This window comes from Blennius ocellaris (assembly GCF_963422515.1).
Source record: "Blennius ocellaris genome assembly, contig: SCAFFOLD_147, whole genome shotgun sequence".
Lineage (NCBI taxonomy): Eukaryota > Metazoa > Chordata > Actinopteri > Blenniiformes > Blenniidae > Blennius > Blennius ocellaris.
The window spans coordinates 70,001-87,500 of NW_027662060.1; the positions used below are offsets into that span (position 1 = coordinate 70,001).

Here is a 17,500-nt window from a genome sequence, read left to right on the forward strand (position 1 = left end):
AACATCAGATTATAGAGCATCTTCCTCCTCTAACATCAGATTATAGAGCGTCTTCCTCCTCAAACATCAGATTATAGAGCATCTTCCTCCTCTAACATCAGATTATAGAGTATCTTCCTCCTCTAACATCAGATTATAGAGCATCTTCCTCCTCTAACATCAGAGTATAGAGCATATTCCTCCTCTAACATCAGATTATAGAGCGTCTTCCTCCTCTAACATCAGATCATAGAGCGTCTTCCTCCTCTAACATCAGATTATAGAGCATCTTCCTCCTCTAACATCAGATTATAGAGCGTCTTCCTCCTCAAACATCAGATTATAGAGCATCTTCCTCCTCTAACATCAGATTATAGAGCATCTTCCACCTCTAACATCAGATTATAGAGCGTCTTCCTCCTCTAACATCAGATTATAGAGCATCTTCCTCCTCTAACATCAGATTATAGAGCATCTTCCTCCTCTAACATCAGATTATAGAGCGTCTTCCTCCTCTAACATCAGATTATAGAGCGTCTTCCTCCTCAAACATCAGATTATAGAGCACCTTCCTCCTCTAACATCAGATTATAGAGCATCTTCCTCCTCTAACATCAGATTATAGAGCGTCTTCCTCCTCTAACATCCGATTATAGAGCATCTTCCTCCTCTAATCCAGATTATAGAGCATCGTCCTCCTCTAACATCAGATTATAGAGCATCTTCCTCCTCTAACATCAGATTATAGAGTATCTTCCTCCTCTAACATCAGATTATAGAGCATCTTCCTCCTCTAACATCAGAGTATAGAGCATATTCCTCCTCTAACATCAGATTATAGAGCATCTTCCTCCTCTAACATCAGATCATAGAGCGTCTTCCTCCTCTAACATCAGATTATAGAGCATCTTCCTCCTCTAACATCAGATTATAGAGCGTCTTCCTCCTCTAACATCAGATTATAGAGCATCTTCCTCCTCTAACATCAGATTATAGAGCATCTTCCTCCTCTAACATCAGATTATAGAGCGTCTTCCTCCTCAAACATCAGATTATAGAGCATCTTCCTCCTCTAACATCAGATTATAGAGCGTCTTCCTCCTCTAACATCAGATTATAGAGCATCTTCCTCCTCTAACATCAGATTATAGAGCGTCTTCCTCCTCTAACATCAGATTATAGAGCATCTTCCTCCTCTAACATCAGTTTATAGAGCGTCTTCCTCCTCTAACATCAGATTATAGAGCGTCTTCCTCCTCTAACATCAGATTATAGAGCATCTTCCTCCCCTAACATCAGATTATAGAGCTTCTTACCTCTGCCAGAGGTTCCATGTCCCACGAGAAGGAAGAAGAACTTGGTTCTGTCAAGTGAGAGGTGTCGTTTTCTGGGAGGAGCAGAGAGGAGGAGCAGAAAGGAGGAGAGACGAGCAGCGAGGAGGAGCAGCGAGGAGCAGAGAGGAGCAGCGAGGAGCAGAGAGGAGGAGAGAGGAGCAGCGAGGAGGAGCAGAGAGGAGGAGAGAGGAGGAGCAGAGAGGAGCAGAGAGGAGGAGAGAGGAGCAGCGAGGAGGAGCAGAGAGGAGGAGAGAGGAGCAGCGAGGAGGACCAGAGAGGAGGAGAGAGGAGCAGAGAGGAGCAGAGAGGAGGAGAGAGGAGGAGAGAGGAGCAGAGAAGAGCAGAGAGGAGGAGAGAGGAGCAGAGAGGAGAGAGGAGCAGAGAGGAGCAGAGAGGAGAGAGGAGCAGAGAGGAGCAGAGAGGAGAGAGGAGCAGAGAGGAGCAGAGAGGAGGAGAGAGGAGCAGAGAAGAGCAGAGAGGAGGAGAGAGGAGCAGAGAGGAGGAGAGAGGAGCAGCGAGGAGGAGAGAGGAGGAGAGAGGAGCAGAGAGGAGGAGAGAGGAGGAGCAGAGAGGAGCAGAGAGGAGGAGGTCTGGACGGTGAAGCAGTAAAACAGACAGCTGGGAAACACTGAGATCTAAATGTGGACTGGGGGGGTGAGACCCTGGTGGCATTCTGGGGGGGGTCATGTTTCTGCTGAATCAACTCAGTGGGGGCGGAGTCTTCAGCTCAGTGGGGGCGGAGTCTTCAGCTCAGTGGGGGTTCATATTTGATGTTTGTTATTGTTATTGTCATTATCTTGATCTCACCATCTTCCATCCAGCTGTTCTTTCACAGTAAAGTTCCAGACCAAACCCAGTTCTTTCACAGTAAAGTTCCAGACCAAACCCAGTTCTTTCACAGTAAAGTTCCAGACCAAACCCAGTTCTTTCACAGTAAAGTTCCAGACCAAACCCAGTTCTTTCACAGTAAAGTTCCAGACCAAACCCAGTTCTTTCACAGTAAAGTTCCAGACCAAACCCAGTTCTTTCACAGTAAAGTTCCAGACCAAACCCAGTTCTTTCACAGTAAAGTTCCAGACCAAACCCAGTTCTTTCACAGTAAAGTTCCAGACCAAACCCAGTTCTTTCACAGTAAAGTTCCAGACCCAGCTGAACGTGAAACATCTACGACTGCACGTCTTTGATTCTAGCTTGAAATTGATCAAGATATTAAATACAAATATTCGTTCAGCAGCTGAATCAAGTAGTAATTTAAACTCCATTTGAACCAGCAACTTCACTGTGGAGCACTTATTTTGAAATGTTGCAGTTTATTGTGAAAGGCATTCCGGTTTGTCTTCCTTCACTTTATTTATAGTATCTTGATTCTCACTCCCCGCAGTCTCACCCCCCGGGGGTATTTATAGTGTGGCTATTGAGTCCGGACACACTGTGGTGTGTGTGTGCGTGTGTGTGTGTGTGTGTGTGTGCGTGCGCGTGTGTGTGTGTGCCAGATCTTTCCAGAACGTCGATTCAGTGAAACCAAGTCAAAGCCTTTTCTTTTCATTGTCATTTTATTCACCCCCGAGGGGCAATTAGTAAAAACAGCCCCACCGATGTGCCACCAGCCTCCTGAGCAGAGATCCAGAGAGAGCGCCCCCTGGTGGTGAAGAGGAGCGGCGCTCTTCATCTCGCCATGTAAACATGTGATACAAACAGTAAAAAACACTCCGACTGGGAAAAAATTATGTCACTGTACTGCAACAGGAAGAAAACCACTTCCTGTAGCTGGTGACGCCACTTCCTGTGGGTGGCGACATCACTTCCTGTAGCTGGCGACGCCACTTCCTGTGGGTGGCGACATCACTTCCTGTAGCTGGCGACGCCACTTCCTGTGGGTGGCGACATCACTTCCTGTAGCTGGCGACGCCACTTCCTGTGGGTGGCGACATCACTTCCTGTAGCTGGCGACGCCACTTCCTGCATGTGTTGACATCACTTCCTGTAGGTGGCGACGTCACTTCCTGTAGGTGGCGACGTCACTTCCTGTAGGTGGCGACGTCACTTCCTGTGGGTGGCGACATCACTTCCTGTAGCTGGCGACGCCACTTCCTGTGGGTGGCGACATCACTTCCTGTGGGTGGCGACGCCACTTCCTGCATGTGTTGACATCACTTCCTGTAGGTGGCGACGTCACTTCCTGTAGGTGGCGACGTCACGTCCTGTATGTGATGACGTCACTTCCTGTAGGTGGCGACGTCACGTCCTGTATGTGATGACGTCACGTCCTGTAGGTGATGACGTCACTTCCTGTAGGTGGCGACGTCACGTCATGTAGGTGGCGACGTCACTTCCTGTAGGTGGCGACGTCACGTCCTGTATGTGATGATGTCACTTCCTGTAGGTGGCGACATCACGTCCTGTAGGTGGCGACATCACGTCCTGTATGTGATGACGTCACTTCCTGTAGGTGTTGACATCACTTCCTGTCTCAGCCCCGAATGACCCAGAAGTGAAAGTTCCATGAGAGCAACACAAACGCTCGATGTCTCACAGCCAATCAGTGCCTTCAGCGCCGCCATCTTGGAGAGGTCTCCCTTGCTGGTCCAAGTAGCAACACAAGTTAAACCTCGTTTTAAAACTGTTCTAGAGTTAAAAAGTTTTCCCTCGGCTTCAGAACGAGCTACTACTGGTGCTGCTACCTGGACTAGCAAGCTAGCTAGCAATGATTTAGTGGATCTTCCAGCCTGGACCTTCATGTTGAGGTCCAGAGGGAGACCTCCCCAAGATGGCGGCGCTGCAGCCACGTCACAGGTACCATGAGGCTTCTAGAGTTTTATATCTATGGTGCACAGGTGGACCGGGCCCAGTAGTGGACCCTGAGGGACTCCAGGTGGACCGGGCCCAGTAGTGGACCCTGAGGGACTCCAGGTGGACCGGGCCCAGTAGTGGACCCTGAGGGACTCCAGGTGGACCGGGCCCAGTAGTGGACCCTGAGGGACTCCAGGTGGACCGGGCCCAGTAGCGGACCCTGAGGGACTCCAGGTGGACCGGGCCCAGTAGCGGACCCTGAGGGACTCCAGGTGGACCGGGCCCAGTAGCGGACCCTGAGGGACTCCAGGTGGACCGGGCCCAGTAGCGGACCCTGAGGGACTCCAGGTGGACCGGGCCCAGTAGCGGACCCTGAGGGACTCCAGGTGGACCGGGCCCAGTAGCGGACCCTGAGGGACTCCAGGTGGACCGGGCCCAGTAGCGGACCCTGAGGGACTCCAGGTGGACCGGGCCCAGTAGCGGACCCTGAGGGACTCCAGGTGGACCGGGCCCAGTAGCGGACCCTGAGGGACTCCAGGTGGACCGGGCCCAGTAGCGGACGCTGAGGGACTCCAGGTGGACCGGGCCCAGTAGCGGACCCTGAGGGACTCCAGGTGGACCGGGCCCAGTAGCGGACCCTGAGGGACTCCAGGTGGACCGGGCCCAGTAGCGGACCCTGAGGGACTCCAGGTGGACCGGGCCCAGTAGCGGACCCTGAGGGACTCCAGGTGGACCGGGCCCAGTAGCAGACCCTGAGGGACTCCAGGTGGACCGGGCCCAGTAGCAGACCCTGAGGGACTCCAGGTGGACCGGGCCCAGTAGCGGACCCTGAGGGACTCCAGGTGGACCGGGCCCAGCAGTAGACCCTGAGGGACTCCAGGTGGACTGGGCCCAGCAGTAGACCCTGAGGGACTCCAGGTGGACCGGGCCCAGCAGTAGACCCTGAGGGACTCCAGGTGGACCGGGCCCAGTAGTAGACCCTGAGGGACTCCAGGTGGACCGGGCCCAGTAGTAGACCCTGAGGGACTCCACACCTCCTTCCAAAATTCAACACAAATGTTCTAATGGCTTAGATTCTAGTCTGGATCCTGGCAGGGACTCTAGATCTCACTCTGGTCTACCATCCGGACTGGTACTGGACTCCGATTCAGCTGGACTGGATTTCAACTGGTGATCGTGGACCGGAGGCCAGGAGGACTCCAGAGACCACAAAGACTCCAGAGACCACGAAGCTGCCGGGTCCCTTTAAGACAGGTCTGGCACCGCCTGCTGGTCCTGGTCTTTACACAAAGTCTAGGGTTTGTTTTAGTCTTGGTCTTGTTCAAGTTGCTATCTGGACTAATGTGATCCTGGTCTGGTTCCTGGTGGTGGTCTGGTCTAGGGGGGACCCCCCACCAGGAGAAACTCTGAGGCTTCAGGAAGTGTCAGATGAAGTGGGCGGGGCCAGAGTGGGCGGGGCCAGAGTGGGCGTGGTCACACTACTGCAGAGGCTGGATTCAGGACCGGGGGTCCCGTCCTGGTGTGGAGGGTCCTGGTCTGGAGGGTCCTCCTCAGAGTGAAGGGTGACCACCACCCTGTAACGCACCAACAACCACTTTTATTTTGACAGTCTCTGTTATAATAACCGGGGGGGCGGAGTCTCTCTCACCTGGACCTGGAGGGTGTCAGGGGGTCCTGATGGTCCTCACACCTGGACCACTGAACACACACACACACACAGTCTTCAAGTCTCCTGGATGTGAGTGTGGAACCAAGGCTCTGCCCCCCCCCAGCAGAGGCTGTGGGGGGAGGAGTCATGGCTGCCCCCCCCCCTAGCGGCGGCTGCTAAACTAGCCTTCACACGTCCTCGGTGTCTGGAGAAACATGTTGTGACTGTTGATGCTCAATGTGCCTGAGGGGGTTTGGTTTCCCCAATGACAGTCTGTCTCCTTGGAGGACGGACTGTCTCCTTAGAGGACAGACTGTCTCCTTAGAGGACGGACTGTCTCCTTAGAGGACGGACCGTCTCCTTGGAGGACGGACCGTCTCCTTGGAGGACGGACCGTCTCCTTACAGGACAGTCTGTCTCCTTGGAGGACGGACCGTCTCCTTAGAGGACAGACTGTCTCCTTGGAGGACGGACCGTCTCCTTGGAGGACGGACCGTCTCCTTAGAGGACAGACTGTCTCCTTGGAGGACGGACCGTCTCCTTAGAGGACGGACTGTCTCCTTACAGGACAGATGTCTCCTTGGAGGACGGACCGTCTCCTTAGAGGACAGTCTGTCTCCTTGGAGGACGGACCGTCTCCTTAGAGGACAGTCTGTCTCCTTGGAGGATGGACCGTCTCCTTAGAGGACAGACTGTCTCCTTGGAGGACGGACCGTCTCCTTGGAGGACGGACCGTCTCCTTAGAGGACGGTCTGTCTCCTTGGAGGACGGACCGTCTCCTTGGAGGACGGACCGTCTCCTTACAGGACAGTCTGTCTCCTTGGAGGACGGACCGTCTCCTTGGAGGACGGACCGTCTCCTTGGAGGACGGACCGTCTCCTTAGAGGACGGACCGTCTCCTTGGAGGACGGACCGTCTCCTTGGAGGACGGACCGTCTCCTTAGAGGACGGACCGTCTCCTTACAGGACAGTCTGTCTCCTTGGAGGACGGACCGTCTCCTTGGAGGACGGACCGTCTCCTTACAGGACAGTCTGTCTCCTTGGAGGACGGACCGTCTCCTTAGAGGACAGTCTGTCTCCTTGGAGGACGGACCGTCTCCTTAGAGGACGGTCTGTCTCCTTGGAGGACGGACCGTCTCCTTGGAGGACGGACCGTCTCCTTACAGGACAGTCTGTCTCCTTGGAGGACGGACCGTCTCCTTAGAGGACAGTCTGTCTCCTTGGAGGACGGACCGTCTCCTTGGAGGACGGACCGTCTCCTTAGAGGACAGACTGTCTCCTTGGAGGACGGACCGTCTCCTTAGAGGACGGACTGTCTCCTTACAGGACAGATGTCTCCTTGGAGGACGGACCGTCTCCTTAGAGGACAGTCTGTCTCCTTGGAGGACGGACCGTCTCCTTAGAGGACAGTCTGTCTCCTTGGAGGATGGACCGTCTCCTTAGAGGACAGACTGTCTCCTTGGAGGACGGACCGTCTCCTTGGAGGACGGACCGTCTCCTTAGAGGACGGTCTGTCTCCTTGGAGGACGGACCGTCTCCTTACAGGACAGTCTGTCTCCTTGGAGGACGGACCGTCTCCTTAGAGGACAGTCTGTCTCCTTGGAGGACGGACCGTCTCCTTGGAGGACGGACCGTCTCCTTAGAGGACAGACTGTCTCCTTGGAGGACGGACCGTCTCCTTGGAGGACGGACTGTCTCCTTACAGGACAGATGTCTCCTTGGAGGACGGACCGTCTCCTTAGAGGACGGACCGTCTCCTTGGAGGACGGACCATCTCCTTAGAGGACGGACTGTCTCCTTAGAGGACGGACCGTCTCCTTACAGGACAGACGTCTCCTTGGAGGACGGACCGTCTCCTTAGAGGACAGACCGTCTCCTTAGAGGACGGACCGTCTCCTTAGAGGACAGACATCTCCTTGGAGGACGGACCGTCTCCTTAGAGGACAGACGTCTCCTTGGAGGACGGACCGTCTCCTTAGAGGACAGACGTCTCCTTGGAGGACGGACCGTCTCCTTAGAGGACAGACGTCTCCTTAGAGGATGGACCGTCTCCTTAGAGGACAGAAGTCTCCTTGGAGGACGGACCGTCTCCTTGGAGGACGGACCGTCTCCTTAGAGGACAGACCGTCTCCTTAGAGGACGGACCGTCTCCTTTGAGGACAGACGTCTCCTTGGAGGACAGACTGTAAACTGACTGTCTCCCTCCTCTCCTTCCTTCTTTCCCCCAAACGTTCTATGAGATGTTCTTGTTCTTGTTCTTGTTCTTGTTCTTGTGACAGTGACAGTGATCGTGACGTCCAGGAGACACATGACGGTTGCTGGTTGTGTTGCTGCTCACCAGGTGGGCGGAGTCACTGGTCCCCAGGTGGGCGGAGTCACTGGTCCCCAGGTGGACTCCTCTCTGACACAAGGTCCTCAGCAGACCGACACCTGGACCACACACACATACAGTTACAGTGTGTGTGTGTGTGAGGACAGACCTGTGGACCTGTCCCTCCAGTGTGTGTGTGTGTGTGTGAGGACAGACCTGTGGACCTGTCCCTCCAGTGTGTGTGTGAGGACAGACCTGTGGACCTGTCCCTCCAGTGTGTGTGTGTCTGTGAGGACAGACCTGTGGACCTGTCCCTCCAGTGTGTGTGTGTGTGTGAGGACAGACCTGTGGACCTGTCCCTCCAGTGTGTGTGTGTGTGTGTGTGTGTGAGGACAGACCTGTGGACCTGTCCCTCCAGTGTGTGTGTGAGGACAGACCTGTGGACCTGTCCCTCCAGTGTGTGTGTGAGGACAGACCTGTGGACCTGTCCCTCCAGTGTGTGTGTGTGTGTGTGAGGACAGACCTGTGGACCTGTCCCTCCAGTGTGTGTGTGAGGACAGACCTGTGGACCTGTCCCTCCAGTGTGTGTGTGTGTCTGTGAGGACAGACCTGTGGACCTGTCCCTCCAGTGTGTGTGTGAGGACAGACCTGTGGACCTGTCCCTCCAGTGTGTGTGTGTGTGTGTGAGGACAGACCTGTGGACCTGTCCCTCCAGTGTGTGTGTGTGTGTGTGTGAGGACAGACCTGTGGACCTGTCCCTCCAGTGTGTGTGTGTGTGTGTGTGAGGACAGACCTGTGGACCTGTCCCTCCAGTGTGTGTGTGTGTGTGTGTGAGGACAGACCTGTGGACCTGTCCCTCCAGTGTGTGTGTGTGTGTGTGTGAGGACAGACCTGTGGACCTGTCCCTCCAGTGTGTGTGTGAGGACAGACCTGTGGACCTGTCCCTCCAGTGTGTGTGTGTGTGTGTGTGTGAGGACAGACCTGTGGACCTGTCCCTCCAGTGTGTGTGTGTGTGTGTGTGTGTGAGGACAGACCTGTGGACCTGTCCCTCCAGTGTGTGTGTGTGTGTGAGGACAGACCTGTGGACCTGTCCCTCCAGTGTGTGTGTGTGTGTGAGGACAGACCTGTGGACCTGTCCCTCCAGTGTGTGTGTGTGTGTGAGGACAGACCTGTGGACCTGTCCCTCCAGTGTGTGTGTGTGTGTGAGGACAGACCTGTGGACCTGTCCCTCCAGTGTGTGTGTGTGTGTGAGGACAGACCTGTGGACCTGTCCCTCCAGTGTGTGTGTGTGTGTGAGGACAGACCTGTGGACCTGTCCCTCCAGTGTGTGTGTGTGAGGACAGACCTGTGGACCTGTCCCTCCAGTGTGTGTGTGTGTGTGTGAGGACAGACCTGTGGACCTGTCCCTCCAGTGTGTGTGTGTGTGTGAGGACAGACCTGTGGACCTGTCCCTCCAGTGTGTGTGTGTGTGTGAGGACAGACCTGTGGACCTGTCCCTCCAGTGTGTGTGTGTGTGTGAGGACAGACCTGTGGACCTGTCCCTCCAGTGTGTCTGCTCCCAGCGGTCCAGCAGGAGGTTGAGGTAGCGAGGACACTCGAAGAAGCGGAGGTAGCGGGAGGGGGAGGGGCTGGAGGGGGCGGGGTCAGGGCTGGAGGGGGCGGGGCCAGGGCTGGAGGGGGCGGGGTCAGGGCTGGAGGGGGCGGGGAAGATGCGCTGGAAGTCTCCTCGCCGACTCAGCTCGTCTTCGCTCTCCACCAGGACCCGGACGTCCTCCGGCGTCAACATGTCCAGCATCGAGGACAGGAAGTCCTGGAGACACGGGGGACAGCTTCACTGTGTGCGTGTCTGTGTGTGTGTGAGTGTGAGTGTGTGTGTGTGTGTGTGTACCTGGCTGCAGCGCTGCGTCAGGTAAAAAGCTCGTTTCACCTTCTCGTCAGCAGAACGATCGCTGCTCCTCCTGACGCCTCCACACACACTGCACACAGAACACTGGGTCACCTCCTGCTCCTCCTCCTCCTGCTGCTCCTGCTGCTCCTCCTCACCTGCTGGAGGAGCTGGAGGTGCTGCAGGGACTGAGCACCTCCTCCCGGGGGGGGATCCTGAAGCCGGCCAGGTTCAGCAGGTCTCGGATCATCTGACCTTTGATGGAAACGTCCAGCGGCGTGTTGGAGTGGAGGCTGCAGAGGAGGGACAGCGTGACTCCTCCAGGAGGTGACCAGGAGGTGACCAGGAGGTGACCTTACCTGGGGGAGATGTTGACCTCCAGGATCCAGGGCTTCAGGTTCTCGTCCAGCATGACGTCGAAGCCGAACAGCTCATGGCAGCTGTACGCAGAGCGGACGTTCATCTTCAGCAGGGTGTTGACGTACGGCTCCGACCTGAGGGCATGACATCATCACCTTCCTGAGTGACATCATCACCTTCCTGAGTGACATCGTCACCTTCTGTCCCATTGGTGTGTGAATGTGAGCGTGAATGGGTGAATGAGCTGATATGTAAAGCGCTTTGGGACTACCTCAGTGTGGTTAGAAGGCTCTAGATAAATCTAGACCATTTACCATTTCCTGGGTGACATCGTCACTGAGTGACATCATCACCTTCCTGAGTGACATCATCACCTTCCTGAATGACATCATCACCTTCCTGAATGACATCATCACCTACCTGAGTGACATCGTCACCTTCCTGAGTGACATCATCACCTTCCTGGGTGACATCGTCACTGAGTGACATCATCACCTTCCTGAGTGACATCATCACCTTCCTGAGTGACATCGTCACTGAGTGACATCATCACCTTCCTGAGTGACATCACCTTCCTGAGTGACATCATCACTGAGTGACATCATCACCTTCCTGAGTGACATCATCACCTTCCTGAGTGACATCATCACCTTCCTGGGTGACATCGTCACTGAGTGACATCATCACCTTCCTGGGTGACATCGTCACTGAGTGACATCATCACCTTCCTGAGTGACATCGTCACTGAGTGACATCATCACCTTCCTGAGTGACATCATCACCTTCCTGAGTGACATCGTCACCTTCCTGAGTGACATCGTCACCTTCCTGGGTGACATCGTCACCCCCCCCAGTTGAGAAGAAGTAGAGAGGAGGAAGTAGAGAAGAGGAAGTAGAGAGGAGGAAGTAGAGAGGAAGAAGTAGAGAGGAAGAAGTAGAGAGGAAGAAGTAGAGAAGAGGAAGTAGAGAAGAGGAAGTAGAGAGGAAGAAGTAGAGAGGAAGAAGTAGAGAAGAGGAAGTAGAGAAGAGGAAGTAGAGAGGAAGAAGTAGAGAGGAAGAAGTAGAGAAGAGGAAGTAGAGAAGAGGAAGTAGAGAGGAAGAAGTAGAGAGGAAGAAGTAGAGAGGAAGAAGTAGAGAGGAAGAAGTAGAGAGGAGGAAGTAGAGAAGAGGAAGTAGAGAAGAGGAAGTAGAGAGGAAGAAGTAGAGAGCAGGAAGTAGAGAGGAAGAAGTAGAGAAGAAGAAGTAGAGAAGAGGAAGTAGAGAGGAAGAAGTAGAGAGGAAGACTCATTGGTTTCTGGTTGAAGACTATCATGGTTGTTAGTTTTTACCCATTAGCCATCAGCTAATTAAGCTAAGTACTACGGGCTGAAGAGGCGGGACTTCCTGTTTCGGTCCGGACCAATCAACAAGCTGACAGGACGCCACTGTGGACGTGACGAAGGGACAAACTCACGCGATGATGGTTTTGATGATGATGTCTTTGATTTCCTCCCAGATGGCCGCGGTGTCGACGCCCCTGGCGCCCAGGTACCGCCACAAGGCCTTCAGCGCCCTGCAAACACACTGATGACATCACTTCCTGGTCGTTGGTCTCTCAAGCCGCCGGTCAAACATGTAAAGGTGCAGGCTCTGGTTAGGACAGACGGTCGTACCACTTGTGTCCCTGGCAGGCCTGGTCGTCGCTGTTGCTCTGGTACTCGGCGTTCTTCTTGTTGACGCTGTAGTTGGTCAGGTGCATGAACTTGTTGCCCAGAGTCTTCATGGAAGACGAGTACCTGGACAGAGGCGAGGACACGTCAGCGGGAAGTCTCCGTCTTCGCCGTTGACGTGGCGGCCGAGCACCGACTTGCAGCTGGCGAATCGGACGAGGCCGTCGGAGAAGACGTAGACCCTGAGCGGGTCGTAGCACGTGACGTAGACGTAGATGCGCAGGTCGAACTTGTTGCCGCCGATGAGGTAGGGCTTGTGGAGGTACCTGTGGACGCAGCGGAAAGGTGAGCACCTGGGCGCGGCCGCGGGACGGACAGGTTCCGACGGCGCTCACTTCTGCACCAGCAGCGGCCTCTTCCGGGGGAGCTGGCTCCACTTGTGGATCACCTGGATCCCGATCCCTCGGGCCGAGGCCGGCTGCAGGTTCGGCGGGACAGAGAAGGAAGCGGGCGTTGTGATTTACAGCGGCGCGGCGTGGCGGGAGGGCGTGGCGGGAGAACGTACCGGCTTGACGATCCACTTCTGCCTGGAGCCCCCGTCCTCCCAGGCCTTGCGCAGCAGCTTGATGTCCTGCGGGAGGACGAAGGTCCGGGGGAAGAAGCCGAACTCCTGCTTCCCGAAGCGAAGCTGCATCTTGGACAGGTTCCGCCACAGCCGGTCCTTCCTGCCGATCTGGAACGTCCCCGGGAAGTGGTTCAACTGGAACGCAAGACAGACGCGGGGTCCGTGACGGAACAACTGTGGAGTCCGGTAGAGCTGCGGCGTTCCTCACCTTCTGGTGCTCAGCCAGGGTCTTGAATCCAGCAGACTTCATGTGGTGACCCCAGCAGCCCAGCCAGTCGCTGCTCTCTGGTCAGGGGAACAGGGTCTGAGCGCCACTGGAACTCAAGCTACGCTATGCTACGGTAGTCTGCTACGCTATGCTACGGTAGTCTGCTACGCTAGTCTGCTACACTATGCTACGGTATGTCCTGTACTGTTCCGTACTATCCCGTACTGTTCCGTACTGTACTATCCCGTACTGTCCCATACTGTCCTGTACTGTTCCGTACTATCCCGTACCATCCCGTACTGTCCCATACTGTCCTGTACTGTACTATCCCGTAGTTTCCATACTGTCCTATACTGTCCCATAATGTTCCGTACTGTCCCATACTGTTCCGTACCGTCCCGTACTGTTCCGTACCGTTCCATACTGTCCCATAATGTCCCACTGTAACGTACTGTCCCATACTATCCCGTACTGTCCCATACTATCCCGTACTGTACTATCCCGTACTGTCCTGTACTGTTCCGTACTGTACCGTACTGTCCCGTACTGTACTATCCCGTAGTTTCCATACTGTCCTATACTGTCCCATAATGTTCCGTACTGTCCCATACTGTTCCGTACTGTTCCGTACCGTCCCGTACCGTCCCGTACCGTTCCATACTGTCCCATAATGTCCCACTGTAACGTACTGTCCCATACTATCCCGTACTGTCCCATACTGTCCCATAATGTTCCGTACCGTTCCGTACAGTCCTGTACTGTCCCACTGTAACGTACTGTTCTGGACTGTTCCGTACTGTCCCATACTGTCCTATACTGTCCCACAATGTTCCGTACTGTCCCATACTGTTCCGTACTGTTCCGTACCGTACCGTTCCATACTGTCCCATAATGTCCCACTGTAACGTACTGTCCCATACTATCCCGTACTGTCCCATAATGTTCCGTACCGTTCCATACCGTCCCGTACTGTCCCACTGTAACGTACTGTTCTGGACTGTTCCGTACTGTCCCATACTGTCCCATACTGTCCCATACCGTCCCACACAGCAGCCAGTAGGAACGAGGCTTTTGAAGACTCACTTTTAGTGACCTTGAAATGCGACCTGGCGACGGTGTGTTTCACCACGTTTGGAGTGACGGTGCTCATCTTCCATTTCAACAGCCGGCGCTGTTCTGCAGGCAGCAGCTCCACTGGACACACACACACACACACACACACACACACACACACACACACACACACACACACACACACACACACACACACACACACACACACACACACACACACACACACACACACACACACACACACACACACACACACACACACACACACACACAATAAACCATCAGAACTAAAAGCTCAGACAGACAGAAACAGGGTAGCTGGCGGATCGGAGGTCAGAGGTCAGGGGTTGGAGGTCAGGGGTCGGAGGTCAGAGGTCGGAGGTCAGGGGTCGGAGGTTCTCACCTTTCTCATTGGCTGTGCTGAAGTAAAGAGTCGGAGCAACAAGAGGAAACAAACTGGGAACCAGAGCAGGACGTTCGTCTCCATCTTCAGCTGACATGGACTCCTCGATGCTGAGAGGACAGGAGGAGACAGCAGGGGACATGAAGAGACACCAGGAGACATGAAGAGACAGCCGGAGACATGAAGAGACACCGGGAGACATGAAGAGACAGCAGGGGACATGAAGAGACAGCAGGGGACATGAAGAGACACCAGGAGACATGAAGAGACAGCCGGAGACATGAAGAGACACCGGGAGACATGAAGAGACAGCAGGGGACATGAAGAGACAGCAGAAGACATGAATAGACACCGGGAGACATGAAGAGACACCAGGAGACATGAAGAGACAGTAGGAGACATGAAGAGACAGCAGAAGACATGAATAGACACCAGGAGACACCGGGAGACACCAGGAGACATGAAGAGACAGTAGGAGACATGAAGAGACAGGAGAAGACATGAATAGACACCAGGAGACATGAAGAGACAGCAGGAGACATGAAGAGACAGCAGGAGACATGAGGAGACACCGGGAGACATGAAAAGACACCAGGAGACATGAAGAGACAGCAGGAGACATGAGGAGACACCGGGAGACATGAGGAGACACCAGGAGACGTTAGTTCTCAGTTGGTTCCTTTCAGTATTTCAGTAACTAAACTGTAAGTTCCAGCAAAGACAGGTTTGTGGGATTGGAACCCGGGACCCCGCCACACCGTCTCTACTACAACCTGCTCCAGCCGGGCCTCAGGCCGTGACCTCTGACCTCCACCAAACACTCACATGACCGTCATGAAGCAGGACGAGGCAGGAGAGACGTCTGTCTCCTGAAGGCAGAGCGGTGTGGTGCAGCGGCGGGGCGGCGGGGAGTGAGGAGGAGCAGGAGGAGGAGCAGGAGCAGGAGCAGGAGCAGGCCAGAAAGAGCTGGCAGCCAGAGGAGAAAGGAGACAATGGCGTCCTGCTGCCGGTCGCTGGAGGCCGACAAAGAGCCGAGCCGAGCCGAGCCGAGCCGAGCCGAGCTTTCTACTGACGTCCAACAAAGACCTGCTCCCTTCTGGATGCCCCGCTGTGTGTGTGTGTGTGTGTGTGTGTGTGTGTGTGTGTGTGTTCTGATTATTGTCTCTAAACACCCCCAAATATTTGTCCTCTTACACAATATGCACGCCGGCCCCCTGGGGAGGGGGGGAGGGGGGAGGGGGGGAGGGGGGAGGGGGGGAGGGGGGAGGGGGGGGTCAGGTGAGGCTGGAGCTGCTCCAGGATGAGGGACGTCAGCGTTATCATAGCAGCGGGGTGTGTGTGTGTGTGTGTGTGTGTGTGTGTGTGTGTGTGTGTGTGTGTGTGTGTGTGTGTGTGTGTGTGGTTCTCACCTGCAGGGTGCAGCTATAGAGGTGCAGGAAGACGTGGCGGTGATGGAACAACAGTCTGACTCACCTGCAGACAATCAAACTGTCAAATAGAAGTGTGTGTGTGTGTGTGTGTGTGTGTGTGTGTGTGTGTGTGTGTTACCGTCATCACTCAGGTTGTTCTCTTGCTCTTCGTCAGGCTCCTCCTCCTCCTGCATCCCACCAACTGACCTGAAAAAAACACACACACACACACACACACACACACACACACACACACACACACACACACACACACACACACACACACACACACACACACACACCACGTTTTCAGTGGGCTGCTCGTAGTTTATAACTATCTAGTATTAAACTATCCTGGTACATACCATCTATGACCACTAGGTGTCACTGCACCAGCTCCATGAGGTGCAGGAAGAGAGGAGCCTGCAGGAGGTGCAGGAGGAGCAGGAGTGGTGAGGCAGATGGAGGACATCTTCCAGGTGACAGAATCTGCTGGGGAGAAGAGAACAGAGGCATCAGTCACCTGATCAATCACTCTGATCAGTCACCTGATCACTTTGATCAGTCACCTGATCACTTTGATCAATCACCTGATCAATCACTCTGATCAGTCACCTGATCACTTTGATCAATCACCTGATCAATCACTCTAATCAGTCACCTGATCAATCACTCTAATCAGTCACCTGATCACTTTGATCAGTCACCTGGTCACTTTGATCAATCACCTGATCAATCACTCTAATCAGTCACCTGATCAATCACTCTGATCAGTCACCTGGTCACTTTGATCAATCACCTGATCAATCACTCTGATCAGTCACCTGATCAATCACTCTAATCAGTCACCTGATCACTTTGATCAATCACCTGATCAATCACTCTGATCAGTCACCTGATCAATCACTTAGATCGGTCACCTGATCAATCACTTTGATCGGTCACCTGATCAATCACTCTGATCGGTCACCTGATCACTTTGATCAATCACCTGATCAATCACTTTGATCGGTCACCTGATCAATCACTCTGATCAGTCACCTGGTCACTTTGATCGGTCACCTGATCAATCACTCTGATCGGTCACCTGATCACTTTGATCAATCACCTGATCAATCACTTTGATCGGTCACTTGATCAATCACTCTGATCAGTCACCTGATCAATCACTTTGATCCACATCAGGAAACACTTCAGGAACCAGACGACATTGATCACAGAGTGAGCCCCCTGCTGGTGAACTCACCAGTGAGCTGCGCCTCCTGGTCTGCTCCTCCTGGTTTGTTTCCAGCTCCTGCTGAGGAGGAGCCTGCAGGAGGACGTCCTCTGACCGACAGCGAGGCCACGCCCACCCCCGGGCGCCGCCTGAACACTTTACCAGAGAAGATCCGCCGCGGGGCCCGGGAGGAGGGGGAGGGGGAGGGGGAGGGGCAGGGGGAGGGGGAGGGGGAGGAGGAGGAGGAGGAGGAGGCATGCTGGTGTTGAAGGCACTGAGGAGGTGGCATTGAGGAGTCAGCCTGCGGAGGCCAGAGAGGAGAAAGGAACAGGAAGTGTAAACAGGAAGTGTAAACAGGAAGTGTAAACAGGAAACAGGAAGTGCAAACATGGAAACAGGAAGTGCAAACAGGAAACAGGAAGTGTCCAGAGTCTTTCACTCACCCTGTTAGTGTTTGGTCTCCTGATCAGCTGTGTTGGACGTCCGGACGCCCCGTCGTAACACTTCCCCCTGGGGGGGCCGGGCCCTGGGGGGGCGGGGCCTGGGGGGGGCGGGGGGCACGGTGGTGGAGCATCTCCAGGAGGTGGCAGTGTGATCCCTGGCCCCGCC

General features: G+C 54.6%; 2 protein-coding genes across 3 annotated transcripts in view; both read right to left on the reverse strand.

Annotated features, from left to right (window-relative positions):
* The window catches only part of prkag3b (protein kinase, AMP-activated, gamma 3b non-catalytic subunit), a 9,658-nt gene extending 8,232 nt beyond the window's left edge, over nt 1-1,426 (reverse strand). Inside the window, exon 1 of the mRNA XM_080521829.1 lies at nt 1,296-1,426. Within this exon, the coding sequence (XP_080377955.1) occupies nt 1,296-1,313 (18 nt within the window). The 5' untranslated portion in view covers nt 1,314-1,426. The remainder of the gene's footprint in view (nt 1-1,295) is intronic.
* A 3,449-nt stretch (nt 1,427-4,875) lies between these two features.
* Nucleotides 4,876-17,500, reverse strand: part of ttll4 (tubulin tyrosine ligase-like family, member 4) — a 12,838-nt gene continuing 213 nt past the window's right edge. The window contains exons 1-20 of one of the 2 annotated variants that reach the window (XM_080521837.1): nt 17,335-17,500; nt 16,922-17,192; nt 16,041-16,164; nt 15,815-15,882; nt 15,676-15,739; nt 14,267-14,376; nt 13,873-13,983; nt 12,790-12,866; nt 12,522-12,716; nt 12,352-12,434; nt 12,154-12,282; nt 11,960-12,082; nt 11,761-11,859; nt 10,307-10,441; nt 10,106-10,240; nt 9,951-10,038; nt 9,590-9,872; nt 8,090-8,181; nt 5,752-5,801; nt 4,876-5,677 (exon numbers count right to left, since the gene is read on the reverse strand). The exon at nt 17,335-17,500 is cut by the window's right edge and continues 213 nt beyond it. In XM_080521837.1, coding sequence (XP_080377963.1) covers nt 5,518-5,677; nt 5,752-5,801; nt 8,090-8,181; nt 9,590-9,872; nt 9,951-10,038; nt 10,106-10,240; nt 10,307-10,441; nt 11,761-11,859; nt 11,960-12,082; nt 12,154-12,282; nt 12,352-12,434; nt 12,522-12,716; nt 12,790-12,866; nt 13,873-13,983; nt 14,267-14,376; nt 15,676-15,739; nt 15,815-15,882; nt 16,041-16,164; nt 16,922-17,180 — 2,385 coding nt within the window. In that variant the 5' untranslated portion in view covers nt 17,181-17,192; nt 17,335-17,500 and the 3' untranslated portion in view covers nt 4,876-5,517. Of the gene's footprint in view, nt 5,678-5,751; nt 5,802-8,089; nt 8,182-9,589; nt 9,873-9,950; nt 10,039-10,105; nt 10,241-10,306; nt 10,442-11,760; nt 11,860-11,959; nt 12,083-12,153; nt 12,283-12,351; nt 12,435-12,521; nt 12,717-12,789; nt 12,867-13,872; nt 13,984-14,266; nt 14,377-15,675; nt 15,740-15,814; nt 15,883-16,040; nt 16,168-16,921; nt 17,193-17,334 lie in introns of both variants that reach the window. The other variant, XM_080521836.1, reaches the window with a different exon arrangement.